This window comes from Paramisgurnus dabryanus, chromosome 3 (assembly GCF_030506205.2).
Source record: "Paramisgurnus dabryanus chromosome 3, PD_genome_1.1, whole genome shotgun sequence".
NCBI lineage: Eukaryota > Metazoa > Chordata > Actinopteri > Cypriniformes > Cobitidae > Paramisgurnus > Paramisgurnus dabryanus.
Window position 1 is genome coordinate 24,091,776 of NC_133339.1, and position 16,991 is coordinate 24,108,766.

Below are 16,991 nucleotides of genomic sequence, written 5' to 3' on the forward strand. Positions count from 1 at the left end.
TACTTGAATTTACTATGATTCTGTATTCTGCAAAAGTGGAACAATACCACTTGTATTTTCTATTGAATTACATTAATAAAATGACGGAAGCTTTGTGTGATCCTTACAACATGCGTTTATTTTCACATACATTAGTGTTTACAGTGTTTGTAATTTTTACAAGTTAAGACAAAAATAAATGTTGCGGCACAAATTGTCATGCATCTGAACAAGAAATGGATTTTTTAGGAAACACACATTCTATACACATTGATCAGTATATACATACCATAAATGTTTTTTACAAAGCACACACTTTTTGCCTTCATTATATATACATCTGACTTTAGTATTTATACAATTAATTTGGTATTATTACTAGGATTAAAGATTTTGAGTTATTTGGTAAACAAATTTTATTTAAAAAAAATCATGTATTTTAAAATCATAAATATTCAACTAACCCAAAAATTTCCTATGTAATGGTTGACTACTGTACAGCTTAGACTAAATATTAGAATCAGGTATCACATATAAACAATACTGAATTAACATATACATACGTTTTCTCACATAGTATTTTCAGTTGGTCCATTACACAGGATCTGTTTCTAATTATTCACAATTCAGCAAGTGTTAAAGCACCTACAATAACATAAAGCAGTGAATCACAGCAAATTCATTTTCGACCTTTTCTCATGAACATCTACACACAAAAAGATGGACTATATTTAGTGTTTTCAAGTTAGTTTAAATTACTCAATATGGCCATCTTTAATAGCTTTAGGTATGGGGACTGAAGAGCAATTCAGGGCCAACTGTTTACAAAGTGCTCTCAGACTGGATAAAGTATAAAACACTGTGGCCCTCTTCAGGCCTAAAGCTGTCAGTACAGCATGCCCTGTGCCTGCTCACTGAGGAACTCCTCCAGTACATTTATGATACCACAGGCTTCAGGAAAGCTGCTGTGCTCGGCTCGTGCATTCTGGAGCAGCACATCTCCATTTCCACAGTTCTGAAGGAACAGACAGCAGCGGAATAAAGCGTAGTGACTCATTTCAGCCTGACGAATGAAACGCTTCAGGTTGTTCATGTCCTGAATAGCCTGCATGGAGAAACAGTGTGCATGTTGGATGCAACAGCTCAAATGAGAAATGCGTCGGAAAAGTGTATTCTGTGTTGAACACCAAATAAGATTTTTTTTTCATCGTAAAAAAACACAATTGACTTTCCCTACTTTGGAAATCAATTGGTGCCATCAACTGTGTAGTTATCACCATTTCTCAAAATATCTTCTTTTGTATTTAACACAAAATAAAGAAACTTATACAGATTTCAAACAACATGAGGGTGAGTAAGGTTGGGTAAAATACACATGCATAACCACATTAACCTTCAGTTTGAAGTTCTCCAGGATCTGACGGAGGAGGAAAGGGTTAAAGCGTTCAGCTGCATTGAGGAAGGCCTGAATCCATTCGTCACAGAACCGGTTACTGACTGCAGGAGTTACAACACCATGTAAACACAACAGAATCACATTACATTACCACTCTCTTAAAGGTACAGTAAGTAGGATTTACCCCCATCTAGTGGTGAAATTGTATTTTGCATTCAAACGAACAGTGCTCTCTAGCGCCTCGCTTTTCCAAATGCGTGTTGCAACTACAGTAGCCAATATGTACTCACTGATTTCCTTGTCCATTGCAGCTGGTTCACGTGTTCTGAATAAAAACGCGTTGTGGAAACGCGTTGGTAGGCAAGTGCTTTTTGTACCTCTCTGCTTTTATAGTTTATCAATACGGCGGAACGACATGGAAGCCTCGTTGGACTTCAATGTAAATAAAGAGAAGAAATTCTAAGCTTACAAAGAAAAGTCAGATCATTGGCAGAGGTCATTTGACACCAATGAGGACATATTTACAGTATGAATAAAGACACTGATTTTGATTAATAAAACACTTAAAACCCTACTTACAGTCCCTTTCAAAAAGAAAGAGTATGGAATTTGTAGAGTTGGATAATACAGACCTGTATTAGTGAGTGTGGGTGGGCTGGTGGAGCAGTTGATGATCAGATTGGTGTTGGAGTCCTCCGACATGGCCTTACACAGTGAAGCCGTGGTTGTGTCCTCCTGGACTAGACCCTGCAGGCTTGCTGCTTTAATAAATCTAACAGACACCATTATTATTACAAATACATTTCATATCATTGTTTTTACAGTGACAATTTAAAATGTTGTTTACCTTGCTACATCTGCTTTTGTCCTCTCATCTGCCCCTGTGACTTCCACAAGCTTGTGACTCAAAGCCTGAAGCAAAAAATTATTTGTCAGAGATCTAGAAGTATATGGTACACTCGTTTGCCATGCTGACCAAAACTAAGTCTGGCCATGCAATGTTGATACATTCTCATGTTACCCTCCAGAGACCTGGCCACAAAACATTCATTTTTAATGTGAATTTATATAATATATTTGGTGTAGTGGTTTCTTACAGCATGCAGAAGGTAGCCAACATTCGCCTGCAACAGCAGAACCACTCTGTGAATATGCATCACTGACTCATCATACCAGCAGTTCAGATAAGGTCTTATATGAGTCTCCAAATTTAGCATCTGTAACCAGAGGATATCAAAGCACTTAGATATTCAACATATATGACCAACTATGACTTGACTAGGATATTGGTACTAAAGGACTGAGGTCACACAGTATGTCACAATATTCTCACCTCTAGGGTCAAACTGCCCTGCAGACCTTGGACATACTTGTCCAGTTCAATTCTAAATGTTTATAGGGTTAAGGAAGAAAATATGTTCTTGTTGACTTTTTTATCTACAACTTGCATCACTAAAACGATTGAGCTACTTCTGTATTTGATGATAAGTCATTTATAATTTAAGGATATAGATTCAGGCCCTTCTCTGAATCTCCAAGAAGACACACCACCCAGCCATTGCCATCAGCTTCAGGCTGTTGAGGAGATTTCTCCTGCTCCAACAGACAGCAGTAACAGCCCACCGCTTGCTCAGGAATGCTTTCAACACAAAACAACACATAAAAATTAAAAAAACTGGGCATTGCTACTTTGAAATAGGTATAAAGTCAGACAGCTAAATACCTTAGTTCAACAGTGGCAATGTTGCCCATACCGCCCAGCAGAGCACCTTTGCTCAACCTGCGGGAGATATAGCTCCGCAATTCTGGCTCTGCCTCCGGTGCCAAACTGGTATCCAATAGGGTAAGACTGTAAGCGTGAAAAATGTGTTACAAAGCATTCCAGCCACGATAACAACAAGGAAGGACAAAGCGAACAAGCAGACAGATAAGCAGTTAATGAAGCAATGATGTTTACAGAATCACCAGCAGCACCTAGCAGAGACTCAAACAAACAGAAAGACAGAGTTCAGAGAATTGAGATTATATAGACACACAAGCCTAGTAATAACGAATAACACGAACAAGCCAGCATGATGAAAAGACACACACAATATCCTGAGTGAATTGTTTTGCCATGATTATTTCCCAGCGGACAGAGCGAATGACGGACAGATGAAGTACCCTCTTTACCTAAAGTCATCCTGACTTGTAGTCGAGTCTGATCTCCTCTGGCTCCAGGCCTCACTTTCTCCAGAAGCTTCAGATCTGGGTAGTTTAATAATGCGTTTAATACTTAAATACGGATTGATATAGCAAAAGTCACCTCCTGGGATTTTCACAAGTGTGGAGGGGGTATGTATAGTCTTTTACAAAAATGACAGGCATTATACAGACTATATTCATAGCATTCATAAACCAAGTACATGGATTTATCCGAGGTAAAATAAGTAAGGAATAATTGACGACGGGCCATTGAATTATTCAAAAATAATGCACACCCAAGATGGTAAAGCCAGGTGTGTATTATATTAGGACCGGAGTCAATTATTCCACTTATACCACAGTTACCACAGACATTGCTCTGGTGGTCATTTTTAGACATTTGACAGGACAGGTGTGCGTTTATAGAAAAATAATGCATACCCATGGAACATTTCTCAACCAATCAGAATAAAGCATTCAACAGACCCATGGAATAAAATATTGTATATTCGGGACTAAAAGCAAACAGCATTAATAGCATCCTAATGTAACACATGAAACAGACTATAATGACATATAATAAAGATATTTATTGTTTGACCTTTGTTTACTATGGAGGACAAAAAATACTAAATTAGAAATAAATAACGAAGTGAAATAAATGAATAAATGGAAAATAAATACATTCAGGTCATAAATTGAATTTAATTTAATCCTACATACATCTGTTTGTACTATTGCTGTATATATGTATTTATTTATACTTTATGTCCTCCATAGAGTGCACGTTTTACTGCGTTTGACTTATCAACTTTAAAAAGACAACTGGTTATGCAAACATACAACTCATGATATTTTAACGTCAGAATGCAAAAATTTTAACTTAACCTATATTTTATACAACACTTTCATTAGAAAGCTCACTTTAATCATTGTATTCTACGTTAGATTTTGCAATGACACCCAATAGAAATGAAAACCAAAGTACCTCGTGCTCTGGTAGTAATATATAGCATAATAACTGTTAATCTGCTGTATTTTCTGGCTGTATCCAGCGATCTCTTCGTTGTCGAAGTCTCCTTCCCTTTCATCCACGTCTATGGATTCCTGGAAGGAAGATGTTTGTGATGTAAACATATTTTTATAAAGCTAAAAGAAGACTGGTGACGATTGTATCTGTTACGAATTATATGCTACGACGACAAGTAAATGTCAGTTATCTTAAAGATGTCAACCCACTGCAGCTATGTGATTATATGGTTAAAAAGTCCATTGAAATGCTAGGTGTTTGTTGATATGTGTCATGCAGAGGGTCAAATGACACTGCGCGTGCGCTGTGTGAGTCCCCCTCGTGTGAGCGCGCCAAACTGCAAGAGAGCAGAGCAGTGCACTCATCTCCCGCGTGCGTTTACACCCAACCCGTAGGCTACTGTATATTGCTGTTGTCGGTATATTTGTTAAAAATGCCGTCGAATGTAGAGATTAAAGCAGCTGTGCGTGATTTGCGTCACCTTACGCAGCGTGCACAGGAGCTGAGCGGAACAGACGGAACTGTGATTGGTCAGCAGGACACGTTTTTCAAAGTGCCTGCAGGACGACTGAAGCTCAGAGACTTTCAGGATGGGACAGGGCAGTTGATATTTTATGAAAGGGCTGACACAGAAGGACCAAAGCTGTCAAACTACTCCATAACCCCTACCAACGATCCACAGGGACTTATCAAAGTTCTGACGGATGCATTGGGACAAGTGGGGCAGGTGAAGAAGAAGAGGAATTTGTATATAGTGGGCCAGACCAGGGTGCATGTTGATTCTGTGGAAGGCCTAGGAGATTTCATGGAGCTGGAAGTGGTGATGGAAGAACATCAAACCACAGAAGAAGGCGTGACCATTGCAAATCAACTGATGCTAGACCTGGGAGTAAAAGAAGATGATCTGATCGAGGGTGCCTACATGGATCTTTTGCTTAAAAAACAGCAAAATGGACATGCGCTGTAACTCTGGATAAGCACTTAAAGCATTTTGTCAGAAAGACTGGTTAGCTCCCATAGTGGCTCCGACTGTTTGAGGCAGTTTTCTGACAGCAAAGCATTACATGTCTGTGTACCTTTTCGCTGTAGTCATACCTCTTGTATAATGCTTTATGTATATGTCTTTTGATACGATCAATAGAATAAACAATGTACTGACACTGTCTTTGTTGTACTGCTGCATATATATACTGTTTAAATAAATAAATGGTCTAAACATTTGTTAAGAGACACTCAAGCCTCACAAAAATAAACAATAGGATACTATCCACATGTTCAATGTATTGTCTTTTTTAAAGGTATTGTTAACATAAGATACCAAATTATATTGTATGTAGAGCAAAGTTGTGTTTCCAGTGTTTAATAAAGAACATTAACAGTAGTTAAATGGTTAATGTAGGCCCTTACATAAAGTTACATAAAACTTTCAATAAATGTTTCAAAATTACCAAGTACTGACATGTACACGGAATTTGTATAACAATGACAGTAACAACCACAATACAATAAATGAAGGACATATTCAGAATTTTAAAAGAAATGTATAAATATCAAAAGAGAAAATTGGCCTTTACTATACATTAGTGCAGGATGGATAAAGTGGGCCAATGTGCATTTTGATAGTAAGAGTTTTGTACACGTGACAACGTGGGATTTTTGTTAATGGAAATTTACAACAGTTGCAGCTCTTGCACTGGAATAAATAAGTAGTAAATTCTAAATATAAAATAAAGACAGAAAGTCAAAAATAACTAGTTAAATTAATTTCGACTGTCATTCAACTCCAGGAAGCTAGTCGGCAGTCACGCTGACAAAACGTGTCACATTTTCCTTCGACGCTCTCGCGAGAGTACATTTTTCCCTCATTGCACCGCGCGCCCCCTCTTCCTTCCTCTTTCCGCCATATTGCAGAACTGGTAAGGTTCAGGATCATTTCAATGCTTGTATAATCTGTTTGAAATCACGGACATCGTTGTATATCATCTACAGTTACCCTGATATTTGTGTTTATGAACAACCTAAGCGCCAATCTTTTTAATCATTTGGTTATTCGTGTCTGTATAAAAAGAGAAATTTCCCTGAGATTCGCGGGTGTCCAACCTAGCTTTCCACCATTCACTAGCGCTTGCCCATGTTACTGTAAGACAGACGCGAATAACCAGAGTCAAACAATTGTTCTCAAGTACTCCGATGCCACATTTTTAAATTCCCATGTAACAGTTGTGTTATCAAGAAGTAGGAAGGTGTAGTTTAAAAGACATCCCCAGATATCTGCTAACTAGTCCAAGGAGCGGTAAGCTTTCATAACGTTACACTCGTGGAGGTAATTGTCTCGTTATACAGTTTAAAGTTAACGTTACCGTGTAAATGAATGCAAATTTGTCGGTAATACAAAGATAATGCGACGTTATAATCGGACATATTGCAGATTAATTTGAGTTAACAGTTACTTTGTCACGAACCTGACCAAACTGGCGTTTGAAGTAGCATCGTCACAACAGTGTCTTGGTATGGTTGCCTAACATTTATTCGCTACATAGAGGATAAACCACAGATTTTCTCTTTTCAACAGGCATCATGGTGCGCATGAACGTTCTCGCTGATGCGCTAAAAAGCATCAACAATGCCGAGAAACGTGGGAAACGCCAGGTTCTCATCAGGCCCTGCTCCAAAGTCATAGTCCGCTTTCTTACTGTGATGATGAAGCATGGTGAGTTTGAGAGCATGTCAATGTATCTGTGTTATTGTGATCTGTGCATTCTGCGCTGGTCTTTTATAAAAAACACAATTGTTATGAGTCTTAAGCTATGCTTTTGCTTGAAAGCAAATCTCTCTGAAAACAACCTTCTCAAAGTCCCTCATGTGATCTTTGCAGGTTACATTGGTGAATTTGAGATCATTGATGATCACAGAGCCGGGAAAATTGTAGTCAATCTCACAGGGAGGCTGAACAAGGTAAGTGTGATCTAGTACAGCTATACAAAGTACAAAAGGTTGTGTTGTGTTGTGAATATAGCCCCTTTTAAATTATATTGTTAAGCATAATGCACATTGTAATCATTGCTGTCTTTTCATTACACACAATTCACATTACAACATGCCCCAGTGCCACACTATATCACTATGAAAGCTTCATTAAAATTATTTAATTTACTATTATCTTTCTGGTAAATGATTCATTCATTTACATTTGATTTAACAGATGCTTTTATCCAAAGTTTTATCAGTGTGTGTGATCCATGTGTCTCAAACCCATCACGCTTGCACTGCTAATCCAATGCTGTGTCAGTTAAGTTATAGTAACAAGGCACAAATCAAAATAAGTCTTTGACATGTAACTTAAATGTGATGTTTTGTATTTTTGTTGTGTAGTTTAGCATGGCTGTAATACTGTATTAAGCAGTGAGCATCCAGAACTGGAACAATATTTTATAATAATAATCTTTTTGGTTACACTGTTGTTTGGGTATGCATTTAAAAAATAACTTGTATAGAATGGCAGACTGACACCTAGTTAAGTTGCACTTCAATGTTGTAATAATAATAATTAATAATAATAAATAACTGGCTTTTGAGAATTGAGACCAGATATCAAGAAATGCATTTAAGGTAATTTATAAACTCATCACTATGCAATCTTATCTGTAATGCAGTGTGGTGTCATCAGCCCACGCTTTGATGTGCAGTTGAAGGATCTGGAGAAGTGGCAGAATAACCTTCTCCCATCAAGACAGTTCGGGTGAGTAACTACCAGTCCAGCATTTGAGTTCCCCATGTCAGTTTTTACAGTGGGGTTTCTTAGCTTGAATTTTTAGCTTTTTTATTACGAAGCAATAAAACACCATTGTCAAATACTTATTTGCATAAAATAATTGTTTTAGACGTCTTCTATAAAATAAAATACTTAAAATTGCAATATAACAAACCTGATGCTAAAATTGTTGTAATTGGTTGTTTACAAAGGGATGCATAACGATTAATCGCCATTAATCTGTAGCAGAATAAAAGTTTTTGATTACATCATGTGTGTGAACTGTGTATAACAATTGTGTATATAAAATTATACATACATTTGTGAATATTAATATATTTTTTCTTATAAAGTATTTATAATATAAATTATACATAAATATACACATTGAAGCTTTCTTGCTTTGAAAGACACATCACAACTAAAACAGGAGTTTTAATTGCATGGAACATGGTCATATAAGTCCATTGCTGCCATAAGTATATATAATTAAACAATTATACATGTTAGCACAAAGTATCACATAATACGCAAACGTGTTAAACTTAAAAGGTCTTGTGCAACCTCTAATTATTAATTAATATTGAAAATTCTTTGCTTTTTTATTTAATCAAACATATTGGTGGGGTGAGAGCATGAACTTTTAAAAGTTGAAAAATAAGGACCGCCCTACTAAACATTTTTTAAATGTATACATGCATTTGTGTGCTTTTATCTATAAAAAGTTATTATACAGTTCACACACATAAATTATCTGAACAAAAACTTTTATTCTGCTACAGATGAATCACGATTAATCGTTATGCATCCCACTTTTCATATTGCATTCTGCTGCTTTTTTCAGTAATGTTTCATGTTAATGTTTAAATAACTTTGAAATTGGTGGTTTTTCCCTAAGACCTGGATGAATCTTTTTTGAAAAAGTTAATTTGAAGCGTATGTTAGATTTAACTAAAGTTATATTAAATAATTTCTGATAAGAGTTCTTTGACCCTACATTTTATAGGCATTGCGTCACACTGGACTAAGTTAGATTAATTTAGCAAAAGTATACAGCTGGTTTAATGAAAGTGATGCTTATTTTGGATGGCTTGTCTACCTTTACACATGACTTGTGTTTTGTGTAAATTTGTAGCAATGCAAGCTAATTCGTGAAGTATTGTGTTTGCTGGCCTTATTCACTTTCATAATTTGTTTTTAGTAATTTTTGTTGATTTTATCCAGCAAAATAGAAAATTTAGTTTATAGTGTTTGTGTAAGGCTACACCTTAATGGTATATTGAGCATTTGTTTCCATACTTAGTTTTTTTTTTTGCTAAGATTGTTTTGGGCCAATGGTGTTTCACAAAAGCAGGCCAAACAGTGTAAAAACAAAATCTGTTCAACCATCTGTTACCGCAGTTATGATGTCTCCTAAGCTGGCGATAACAACAAACACATTTAAAATGCGTGAAAACGCAAGGTGGGCAGCACTGCTTTTATTTGATTGACTTCTGAAAAGAGCAGTGCACTGCTGTTTTTTTATTGCCAGGCAACAACCAAGGTAGCTGTCCTGTCAATCAAATACTGAAGCATGAGCACTCTTAAAACTTTGGTTTGCTGTTAACGAGGGAATTTCTCTGACCTTGATCAAGAGTTAAATGTGCACAAACACACAAGACAATGAGTAAGTGCAGTCCTCCTGTAAGCTTTGGTCACCACTACATAAGGCCTGTCTCTCCCCTCATTCGATTGGACGATAGAAAGCAGAATGACATTGGGTGCTTTTCCGCCCAGTTGACTCTTCCACTTTAGCCACTCGGAGCGCTCCTGCAAAAACGCACGGCAGGCAGCAAAAACGTGAAGCATTCGATGTGCGTAAACCGCCCACATAACGCTCACTGCCCATAGAAAACCCTTCAAAAAAGTGCCCTCACTGCTATAAATGTGTTTTGTGTGATCCGCCCTTAACACTGAGATTGACTATTTCAACTTTAGCACATCCTGATAAAGTGGTGGAATGGGTGGCATAATGCGTGATTTTGCAGATTTTTCAGATATCACAGAAGCTAAATTCTGACCAGTGTTTGTCTTATTTGCCACTTGAAAAAATGTCTTAAAATCAGAAAAGGCCATTTAAAGAGTATGCATTAGTCTGCTGCTAGTTTTGTCTGCAGATGTTAATCAGATATGTGACCCTGTCTGAAATCCAGACTGACGTCCTGTGATCTAATTATGAGATTAGGAGCATCAAAATTTGATTTCACATTGATTTTAATTTTGGACATGGCCTTATTTAAATGTCACAGTTATATTTTGTATTCTGTGTAGGATCATTTTTTGTGGAAAACAGTAAGGCACAAAAAGTGACTTAAGGTTTAGTTTTCACAGGCAGGGTCACAAATTACTGGAAGTATTATTTCTTAAAAATATTATCCTCTTGGAAAGCTGGCATGTTGCCAGTGAAGCAGTATTTCTCTCTCTCAGGCAAATATCATGGCTTTGCATATAAACCTGATTGTACCTTTTTAAATATCTGCGTGAAGTCCAGCATTGTTTTGGCAAACAGTTGACTACAGCAAGATGCATTCAAAGGGCAGCATCTTCATGGACAGCTTGGTCATGTTTTTTGTATTTTGTTTTTTTACAGGTTCATTGTTTTGACAACTTCAGCTGGCATCATGGACCACGAGGAGGCCAGACGAAAACACACGGGAGGAAAAATCCTTGGGTTCTTTTTCTAAAAATGTAAAGCCGCCAACAAATAAAAAAACCAGTCGAAGACACGTTGTTTGTGTGTTTTGTTTTCAAGACTGTGCTTGCACAACACACAACATACAATATAGTAAGCATTTCTGGCCTTATGGTTGGAGAGTTGGGCTTAAAACCTGAGAGTTGGTTGTTCGATGCTTACGACTGGCAGGTTCGGGTCCCTCATGTGCCCTTGAGCAAGGCCCCCATTGCTCCCCGAGTGCTGCAGTGATTGCTGCCTACTGATGGGTTAAATGCAGAGGTCACATTTCAAGTATGGGTTAGAATATGTTGGTCATTAGATTACTTAAAATACCATTTGGAACTATTAGCTTAAAAAAGAGAACGCCATGTTCGATATTAACTATCTAAGCAGTAGGAAACTTGATACACCTTAAGTGATTGCAGTTGTTCTGTCAGTTTTGTTGTGGTTGACTTCATTCGTATTTGGCCAGAAAAGTAAATTAAGTAGCCTACATTAAGCTCTCTACATCAGTGATCAAGTCATCAAGGCTGTTATGCTAATATAACTTAGACTGCAAACAATAAAATTCATATACCACTGAAAAACAAACAGCCCCTCGATTTATTATGGAGCTTTAAACCTTTTTTTTTTTTTTTTTTTAGTTAGTGCTTGGTTGAGTTTTAATGGCTGTTTGCTGAGACCAGCGTGTTTATGTGAAATTGAAATGGTAGTGTAAGATTCAGTGACTTCATCTGAGCCTCTGCAATTTTTAGTGTCTGGGAACTGCAAGAGGAATGAAATAAGTGCGTTAATGGGGTTCACATTGAAATGCACATTCCTTAATGGAGTGTTCATAGCTGCTTGACTAGACTGTGGTTTAGATGGATATACTCGACTGTGAGCCTGTTGGAGATGGCAAGAAAGCATTTTGTGCTTTAAATAAATGCTTTTTAAGAGTATTTCAATCAACTATTTGCACTAACCTTACGTCTTTCTGTTTTATCTATAGGTACTTGCATTTATTATTTTAACAGATGATTCATTTAGTAATGAATTGCTATTTCTGTGTAGCTCAGAGGATCATGCATGGTGCTAGCAAGAACATGGGTTAAATTCCCAGTGAATACATACTGGAGAAAACTTTGAATTAACATTTTAAGTTATATCACTTTTTTAAAGATGGATTGCAAAGATAAGCTCTTCTGTCATTTGGAAAAAAACTATTTTATAGGGAGTGATGTCCATGTCTACCAGCAGGGGGAGCTATGCCTTTTTCCCAGATGTGACTGGTGTTTGTGCCTTGATGGGTAATCATTAGGGGTGTAACGATTCATTCGTTTTCTCGATGCATCGATTACAAATCCTGCCGATGCATATGCATCGATCTTGAAACCTGGATTTTTGAATCGTGAATCGTTTGTTTCGATTTTATATTTAACAATCGAATGAATCGTGATTATATAACGAATATGATGGATAATAAAAAATATATAAATAAATTTTAAATTAGTTACATCTGCGACGTAAAATGAGCAGTGGATTACGTCACTACTCTTCAATTTGCGGCGCGCCTGTTTGCTGTCATTTGAATAAACACAGCAGACAGTGCACAAATGGAGGGACACGAAGGAGAACAACGCACCAGCCAACATGAGATCAAAGGTTTGGGATTACTTCAGTTTTCACGAAGTAAATTGAAAGACTGTCCGAAGTCCGTTGCAGTTTGCAGACATTGTAAATCTGAGTTAAAATACATTGGAAATACAACGAACCTTATTAGCAACCATCTCCGCAGATGCCATGCCATTAAGATAGACATACCTGCACTTAAAGCAGCTAGTATTTTAGGGTCAGACGTGAGATGTGCTACTCCTTTACACACTTTGCTGTATTTACACACTTTGCTGTATTTCCTTAATGTTCAGGAAATGTATGCAATGTTTACAATAAACGTTTATGGTGCATTGAATATGTAGAAGTAGTATTATTTTTCTTGGTTTACTTGCTTTAATGTATTTTGAGTCCTAAGAAGTTAAGCTATTAAACTAAAGTCCTGAATCTAGTTAATGAAAATCTATTAAATGGTCATGAATTTCCCAAATATTTCTTTTATTTGCTCAGATGCAGATGTATACTAATTTATAGAACAGAATCGTTAATATTCGAATCAAATCAAATTTTATTGCTAATCGAATCGAATTGAATCGTTCTGGTTAGCAAAAATCGTTTTTGAATCGAATCGGAAACCTTTGAATCGTGAATCGAATCGATTCGCAGTCTACCCAAAGATTCACAGCCCTAGTAATCATATTTTAGGATTTTTTTAAAGGAATTCTTTAAGCTCAAAACAATGTACAGGTAACAAATAATGACAAAAACAGAACCACCAGGGGGAAAGATGTAAGTCATATAAGTTAAATGTGTTGATATTAAATATAATTCTAGAACATCAAAAAATGAGAGTAATTATAGACGGACATAGTTTTAAGGCTTTTTGTTCTCGGACATTTTGATTGAAGTGAGTTTTTTTCACTAATATAAGAAAGCAAGGTTTCGCATTCAAATATTTACATTTATGCAAGTAGCAATATCAGATTAATAATAAAAAAATGTATCTCTTACAGATGTATCATAATCTACAAAACCTAGTATCACATCCTTCCAAAACAACATGCATTCATTATAAAGATTTATTAATAAATCCAAAAACATCTTGCCAAAATTCTATGAACAATACCAAAAACATGAACTATCATTTCATCAGAATTGTCACACAAGGAGCAACTGGAGGAAATGTCCTTTTTCAATTGTTTTTTTTAAGTAATGCTTTGCAAGGTAACACTTATTTAAAAAAAAATATATTTTACTTAATTGGGTAAGAAATAGAGTTGTGGAATCATCCATACTTTTTTCCAGCAGATATCTACAGCATGTTCTCAAACTTTTTGCAGCCACGGAGCAAAATGTTGAAGGACCCCCTAAAAATTCAAACAGTTCCTATTTCTTAAAGCATATTTTTACACTTCTTTTATTGTGATAAATAACACAATCTGATTCATGTTAATTTAACTTATGTTTTTAAGAGGTTCTTTTGTTTAAATTATGTTTGGACTCAACGGTTATAGCTTTAAAATTATCTTTAAAGCTTTTATAAAAATTAACAATAGCAAATCTGACATGGTTCTTTGGTCCCTAATGTAAAATCCCCTTTAGACATCACAATTATATAATGTATAGGAAATTATTTCACAGACCCCCTGGCCAAGCACTGAGGACCACCAGGGGTCCCCGGACCCCACTTTGAGAACCCCCTGATCTACAGCATTATTCCACTAAGCAGTCACAAATGGCAAAGTAACAATGTCCTGCTGGAATAATGAACGGATTGAACAATCTTTTAGGAATACTTCACCTACAACAGCAAGGTGAAACGTTTGTTTGCCACTTGTTTACTCATAGATTATGTGGTTCATGTTCTTATCAGTCTACTTTTCATTTTGAACCTAATCAGACATAGCTTTGCTATAATCAATGCTAGCCACCCTTTTCCAATATAAATTATGTTAACAATGTTAATGTGCTCCTGTATATCTCTCTGATAAAGCATTGCATCAGCAAGTGCAAAAGGTCATGGGTTCGTACCAAGGGAACACACAGGTTCATCTCAATAAGATAAGTATATACTCAAAACTCAAATTGTGGAACATGTCTATTAAATAAATTCAATGCACCCAGACTCAAGTACTTTAAGTCTCTTAACTGTTGGGTTTTTGTTAAATGTGAGCCAAAATCATTACAATTCATCATCTCAACAAATATTTCATACACTGTAAAAAATAATATGCCCCATCTACTCAATAAAATTGTGGCAACAGATTACAAGCAATATCATTAATTACATTAAACAAATCAAAATTGATTTAGATTTACTCTATAAACTCCTTAATATTTACATATTCAAAAAGCCAAACTGCAATTTGCAATTAAAATTTTTATTAAAATTTAAACAAAAATATTGGGTATACTAGACAAAGATCTAGCACTATACAATAAAAAAATTATGTGATATCTACTCAATAAAAGTGTGGCAACAGATTACAAGCAATATCATTAATTAAATTCAACAAATAAAAATTGTGTTAGAATCACTCCATAAACTCTTTAATAGTAACCCATTCAAAAAGGTAATCTGCAATTTGCAATTAGAAATTAATTTAAATTTAAACAAAATATTGGGTATACAGGACAAAGACCTAGCACTATACAATAAATTCTATTCAATTATACTATTTTAATTTAACATTATCCATTAATATTTTTATTAGTAATGAGTATTATACCTGATTTCAGAATGACAGACAAAGATGAATCAATTCTTATTTTATTGCAGTCAAAAGAACAGGAAAGCATCTCATTTTAATGATGTATTTGTAAGTGTAAACTTCAAAAAGTATTTTACAGTCTTTAAAGAAAACCGTCCACATTTCCCGACGAAAGGTTCCATGTTTGTGTTCTGTTACATTGATTCACACCCAGAAAATCAGACAGCAGTTTAGACTCACTGTACTGTAATCAGTTCATAAACTTTGAAGAATCCAGCTCCAAGAAAAGTTTCTGAAACACTTGAAAAGATGCCTGGGATACTGGAGATTCAATGCATAGATCCAAGGATAAAGCATGCCCTGTGAACACCTTTAAGGCCTTAATAACAATACCAGCATCCTTTGGGCTTCCACTCCTAGAAGATCCATTCTTTACAATTATAGCCATCACAAGCTGCTCAAGGCCCGCCTCTTCATCTTTATCCTGCAACATTAAACAGCAAATATGTCTTAAAACCTTTATAAATGTATACAGCTTGAATATTGAAATAATCCACACATTAAACTTGTATATTAAAATGTTTTAAAGAAAACTGGAAGATATGTGCAATGGAGATCATCTGAGTTTGTGGCTTATTAGGTATGTTTGAAATGTGCAATAATATTGAAAACTGATAAAAAAATTCTCATTGGAATCACAATAATATCAAAAAATGTTTGAAAAGATATATAATCTATATTTATAATTAGGGCAAATCTTTTCCCTACATTTTTTTCTGTCACACGACAGTCACATATTTATTTGTTAACCAAGTTACTCACATGTGTATATACACACAAATACACTATATACACAATATAATATGTACAATATATTTATTTAATAATATTCCTCACCTTTTGTTGTGAATAAAGTTCTCCCTCAGCAATGTTTCACGTTGCCTGCAGGAAGCTGCAGTACGTTACAGGCCTTCATGAACACACAATTTAGATAATAGGTCGCGAAATTAATAGTGAATGTTCAATTTACATTATGTAGAAAGCTTAAACATTTTAAAAAGACAACTTATACATTTAATATCTTACTCACCTTTTGTGGAATTAAATGAATAATGTTATATTTCCCCTCAGTGATGATACTGTACTCGCGGGAAAATTCAACACAGGGCGTCGCAATTGAGCACACAATTAATTTACAGCGAAGAATAGTTTTACATTACCAATTTATTCGAATACTTTGTGGATATAGTTAACACAAAACTAAATAAACCGAAAAAGACCGCAGTAAAGTCACATTTATTTTTATAACACGAACCAAGCGAGAGAGCGAGCAGAATTTGTCATAATAGATACATACATGATACATATCTATGAGAGTTAGTGATAAGAGAACCCACCCATTCAGAGGAACAGTATGATTGGTCAGTTTTTCTGTCACTCAAAATGAGTTGCATCTGGACCACCAATCGCAGCATGCGAATCGACGAATGCATCCTAGATATGCGACCTCCTGGGTCCTAAAGCTGAAGTTACGTCCAAACCCAGTTCATATTAATCCTTACTGTAATTAATATTTACAAATTACAAACAAATTATACAAAGAAACCCTGCTTATAGACTTATAAGACTAAAGA

At 35.6% G+C, this 16,991-nt stretch overlaps 2 protein-coding genes across 3 annotated transcripts; one reads left to right on the forward strand and one right to left on the reverse strand.

Annotated features, from left to right (window-relative positions):
- Nucleotides 1-169: 169 nt before the first annotated feature.
- On the reverse strand, nt 170-4,873 carry c3h17orf75 (chromosome 3 C17orf75 homolog). 2 transcript variants are annotated; one of them, XM_073813917.1, is made up of 10 exons: nt 4,548-4,872; nt 3,548-3,622; nt 3,099-3,224; nt 2,884-3,014; nt 2,709-2,764; nt 2,473-2,592; nt 2,223-2,287; nt 2,008-2,147; nt 1,373-1,476; nt 170-1,084 (listed from the first exon to the last, which is right to left on the reverse strand). In XM_073813917.1, exons 1-10 carry the CDS (start codon nt 4,694-4,696, stop codon nt 866-868), a joined length of 1,185 nt encoding a protein of 394 aa, XP_073670018.1. In that variant the 5' UTR covers nt 4,697-4,872; the 3' UTR covers nt 170-865. The 2 variants fall into 2 exon arrangements, with proteins under 2 accessions (XP_073670018.1, XP_073670019.1); XM_073813918.1 differs by lacking the exon at nt 3,548-3,622 and having other exon boundaries at nt 4,548-4,873.
- Nucleotides 4,874-6,435: 1,562 nt separating this feature from the next.
- Nucleotides 6,436-11,103, forward strand: rps15a (ribosomal protein S15a). The gene is made up of 5 exons (XM_065273791.2): nt 6,436-6,505; nt 7,162-7,299; nt 7,465-7,544; nt 8,243-8,328; nt 10,970-11,103. The coding sequence occupies exons 2-5, from the start codon at nt 7,167-7,169 to the stop codon at nt 11,061-11,063; spliced, it is 393 nt and encodes a 130-aa protein (XP_065129863.1). The 5' UTR covers nt 6,436-6,505; nt 7,162-7,166; the 3' UTR covers nt 11,064-11,103.
- Nucleotides 11,104-16,991: the final 5,888 nt, after the last annotated feature.